This window comes from Eucyclogobius newberryi, unplaced genomic scaffold (assembly GCF_026437365.1).
Source record: "Eucyclogobius newberryi isolate DKJ021-1_F unplaced genomic scaffold, fEucNew1.0.hap1 SCAF_16, whole genome shotgun sequence".
In the NCBI taxonomy this organism is placed as follows: Eukaryota; Metazoa; Chordata; class Actinopteri; order Gobiiformes; family Gobiidae; genus Eucyclogobius; species Eucyclogobius newberryi.
Window position 1 is genome coordinate 30,312,643 of NW_027315790.1, and position 5,000 is coordinate 30,317,642.

General features: G+C 54.6%; 1 protein-coding gene across 1 annotated transcript in view; it reads left to right on the plus strand.

Moving 5' to 3' along the window:
- Positions 1-5,000, plus strand: part of znf865 (zinc finger protein 865) — a 7,660-nt gene that overhangs the window by 1,152 nt on the left and 1,508 nt on the right. Inside the window, exon 3 of the mRNA XM_072448250.1 lies at positions 1,404-5,000. This exon is cut by the window's right edge and continues 1,508 nt beyond it. Coding sequence (XP_072304351.1) covers positions 1,703-5,000 — 3,298 coding nt within the window. The 5' untranslated portion in view covers positions 1,404-1,702. The remainder of the gene's footprint in view (positions 1-1,403) is intronic.

Genomic DNA, 5,000 nt, shown 5'->3' on the forward strand with positions numbered 1-5,000 from the left:
GCAGACTGGCAGGATATTACCACCAGCGATTGTGGCGTCAGTGAATAATGCACCGTAAAGCTTCTGTGAGCATCCAAAAAAAGCACTCTATAGTATTCTAAGTTTGTGTATTTACTACGATATTGTTCATGTTTCAATCCGTCTTCCGCCTCTACTGGATAATACCGTGATCCAGAGGAGCTAAGATGACACGTCCGGCTCTACACGATTGTGCTTTATACACGAGCTGATGAATATTAAACATGTTAAAGTTATTACTGCTTCCCCCAGAGTTTGGAAGTATCAGTACAGTGTTGTGGTTATTGTTGGTTTATCCTTTGCGCTTAAACCGCAGTGATCTTTCCTGACGTTCAGTTTGGCGTTTTGGTGGCGGCGGCGGGAGCCATGGCAACGGGAAACGGGTTTGAAAAGCGCAAACGGAAGTCGCATCCGGAGTTTAAACTTTTTTTTCTAGCCTTTTAAATACCGTATTTTCCGGACTATAAGTCGCACCTTTTTTCATCGTTTTGGCCGGGGTGCGACTTATACTTATATACTTATTCTCCGGAGCGACTTATATGTGATATTATTTGTTATTTTCACACTTGCAACTGCATTTCATACTCCAGTGCAACTTATATGTTTTTTTTCTTCTCTATTATGCATTTTTTTGGCTGGTGCGACTTATACTCCAGTGCGACTTATAGTCCGGTGAATACGGTACATGTTAATATATTACTTTTTAGAATAACTGCTGTATTCGAAAGACAAAGTGCAATGGATTTGTAAATAACGCTCACATTTTCTCTTGAATTTTGTCTTTGCCACGTTAGTTTGTGCTTTTTTTGTGCATAATTGTCCTTGTCGAACGCTGCAAAGCTAAAAGAGGATTCACCTACATTTAGTAAAGTCCCATTTCATCCGCATTTGTGTTTGTTTTTTTGGCTACGTTACAGGTTAGAATCGAGCCACTGTTAGAGATAATACTCGACGTAATCTCGCTGTTGTGACGTTTCTCGAGCGCTGAAAACTCATGTGTTTAGGGCTAGACTTACGCAGGTCAAGAGGTCAAGTTCACTGTTGAGAGAAGCCGACCGGGTTTAACAAAGCAACTTTCCTCGACACGGAAACAGCTGCTCAGGTGCTCGGAAAATTAGACCTGATTTTCCACACGACTGAAGCAAAACACGTGATCGTGTCGACGTGAAATACATCTTTAGATAATAGTTACTTCTTACATCTCCACATGTTAGTCTGTGTTTTGAGCCCTGTGATGTTTCCATTCTCACAAACTCCACGGTATGTGTCGGGGCAAAGGCCGTGTGTGTCTGTCTGTTTTTTAAGCTGAAAAATAAGTCTGTTTCTAATGGTTTGGACTGTGTTAAGCTCGATTCTAAAACGCCTTGTGTTGCTGTCTCCTGCAGGACCCGGCGACTTGACTCCATGAATGCACAGAGGACAAAGGAAAGACGAGATCCGCTGAACTATTTGGGACGGCTAAATCTGATTTGAACAAAAGCCACACATGGAACTCCTAAAAGCACTACAGACTCACCACAGACTATGAACAGTTTGAAACCCCAGCAGCTGCTCGCGAGGCCTTTCTCATCCACCCCATAGAAAGAGTGCTTATATTTCTATGAGAAAGACCGGCTTGGGCTGTTAGTTGAATCAGAGCTTAAGTGAGTGTAGCTGTGCCTGCGGACACTGCCGCGTCAGAGAGATGTTCCAGTTCAGTAAATACCCCATGGACATTTTAGAGATGCTAAGTGGACACCAAGCCCATCAGTTCAAAGGCCTGGGGCTGGACCGACAGCTCGGCCACCAGCAGCAGGTCCAACTGCCGCACCAGGGCCAGCTCCAGGGGCAGCACCCGCCCTCCACGGAGCCGTCCGGGAGTCTGCTGTCCGGGCTGGGCCTCGGCGCGCTGCAGTCCCCCCGCACCAACGCGTTTGCCGACTCGTCGTCGCTCTTTACCAAAATGGGCGCCCATCCTCCCATCTCCCACCAGAGTCAAACCTCCACCACTCACAGTTCACGGAAGTCCAACAAAATGAGCAGTACCAGCGGGCCTGGTACCACCTCTGCAGGGTACCCTCAGTTTCTGCGGCCCTTCCACCCCGCAGAGGCGCTGGCTCAGGAGCAGCTGCACTCAGGGATGGGGCGCTTTGACTTTGGGGGTGGTTCCAGTGTTACATCTGCCCCGCCTCCCCTTCACCCTGGGCTCTCTGTCCCACAGCCCTCCTCTGGACCTCCCACATCCTCGTCTTCTCCCTCCACCTCCGTCTCAGTGTCCAATAACCCCTCAGGCAGCACTGCGGTGCCCCTAGGGGTTCAGTCGGACCCCCGAAGCCTCCATCAGCAGTTCAGCTGCATGCTTGCGGCTAATCAGTACTTCCTGTCTGGTGTCCCAACCAACAGCAGCCTGGAGCAGTTCTTGGTGCAGCAGGGCTCCCACAATCCTCTGGGGCTGGGTCTGAGTCAGGGCTCAGAGTCTAACTCTGGCCTGGCCCCGCCCCCTGCTCTCCACTCGTCTCACGGACACGGCACTCCTCAGCCTCAGCAGCAGCTCGCCCCACACGCCTTAACGCACAGCCACACGCACCACCCACACCCTCTGCACCCGGCCCCTCAGCCCACGCCTCTGGGGGGCTTCGACTTCCAAGGCATTCCCGTCTTGTCCTCAAACCAGATCGCCTCACTCATGCAGCAGGAAGCCGGTATCCCCCTCCCTCTGCCGCTGCACCTGTCGCTCTCCAAAGAAGATGCGTCAAAGTCAGGGGACGGCCACTCATCGGCGTCCTCTGGTGGAGGCAGTCGGAGGAAAAAGGCTATGGCCGGATATCTGCCCCAGAGGAAAGCGGAGAGCCACGGCCACAACAGTAACATCATGAACTGTCACGAGAGCGGCTCCAGCTCTCACAGTCAGAGCTCCTCTGGGCTGGTGGGAGGGGCAGGGGCTGGCATCAACGAGCAGCACAACTCTCTCCTGTCTCCATCTTCAACCACTGCTTCCTCCTCTTCCTCCATCCCCCCGTCCTCCGCCTCCTCCTCTGCAAACGTAGCCAATGGTAGCCACCAGTTGTCCAAATCCAGAGAAAGCCAAAACAGTTCTTCAGGTCAGCCTGAGCCTGAACCCCTTTACCACTGCGGTCAATGTGGTAAAACATTTACTCACCTCTCCAGCCTCAGGCGGCACCTGCGCAGCCACGGCCTCACGCCCGAAAGCCAAAGCAGAAAGTCGGACTGCACCTCTCCCAGCCCCGAGAGGATCTTCTGCTGCGGTGAGTGTGGGAAGAGGTTCAAAAAGAGGGGCCACCTTATTCAACACAGTGTCACACACTCGGAGAACAGGCCGTTCGCCTGCAGTGTCTGCCAAAAGTCCTTTAACCGCAGAGAGTCTCTGACCCGGCACGAGAAGATTCATGATGAGAAGCCTTTCCGGTGCCCCGCTTGTGGCCGCTGCTTCCGGGAAAGCACCTCTCTTCTGAACCACGCTGCCTCTGGAGCCTGTGGGAAACCTCCACGCAGCTCCAAACCCAAGAGTAGCTCTGAACTCGGCCGCTCGTCCAGCCAGCGGAACCCAAGCAGCATTAAAATGGAGGGAAGCGACAGAGTACGCATCTCAAATCAAGCCATGAACATGGCCAATGATAAATATGCCACAGAGTACTCCAGGGGGCGCTATCACACCCAGCCTTACAGCAGCGGTGCAGAGGAATATAACCGGTCTCAGTCCTCACTGTACTCTGAAAACGCATTAGGGTCCGACATGTCCAACCAAACCCTCCGGAAAGCCCCTTTAGCCCCCACACTCCTCCCCCACCCCCAGAGCCAGCAGCCTCAGCAGCACCATCACCATGCCCCGCCCCAGCCTCCCCCGCCGCCTCCCCCACAACCTCACCTGCCTCTGTCCTCGCTGCTGGACGACTCTGAGGATGAGGTCACCAGCAGCGCCATGTCGGCCATAGCAGCTGCTGCGGCGGCCTCCTGCGACATGAACGGAGAGGGCAGAGAGGGCGAGAGGAGGGATATTATCGGGGGTCTGCTCGGGGGTCTTGGCTTCGCCAACATAGGAGGACCAACTTCCACGGGGACCCTAAACGGTGCCACCATGCCCTTAACCCACCCCAGCCAGGCCCAGGTCAAACCGCGGAGGCCCAGAAAACCCAGAGAGAAAAAGGATCCTGGGTCTCTGGTGCGGAGGAGGCGTAGCCCTCTGCCCCCGAGCGACAACAGCGACCGGCCGTACGGCTGCCAGGTCTGCGGAAAGTGCTTCAGGCGAGCGGAGACTCTGCGCCGGCACCACCGCATCCACACCGGCGAGAAGCCCCACACCTGTGAGGTCTGTGGCAAAAACTTCAGAGAGCCGTTCCACCTCACCAAACACCTGACCGTTCACTCCGGGGTCAAGAACTACAAATGCAACCTGTGTGGCAAACTGTTCGCCTACGCACAGAGCCTGGTCCGGCACGGCAAGCTGCACCGGCGAGGAGAGATCGATGCTCAGGGTCGACGCGTCAAAGGCGCAGCCAGTTTGAATAAAGGGAACTCTGAGAACTCTGACTATTACTCCTCCTGCTCACAAGAGGATAAGTCCCCCACCACCGGCACGCCCACCCAGCGCATCTACACCTGCACCGTGTGCTGGAAGTCCTTCAGACACTACATCCACCTGACGGCACACACTCAAACGGTTCACGGCGGCGGCGTGGGGCTGGAGAAGAACTATCGCTGTGAGGTCTGTGGCAAAGCTTTCGCCTACTCCAACAGCTTGGTGCGCCACAAACTGTCCCAGCACGGCATGGACCGCAGCGGCCACAAGGTCAGCCAGGCCCAGCCGCAGCACACTGGGTACTCCCCCCTGTACTACGATTCAGGCTCGGGACACCCTTACGCCGGAGCGTCCCACATGCACCCGGAGCCCTCATCACAGCAGCATGAGCAGCCCCAAACGCAGCCCCTGCAGCACCCGTTCCACTACCACTCGAAAGACTTTCAAAGCCAACACGAGCAGGCCT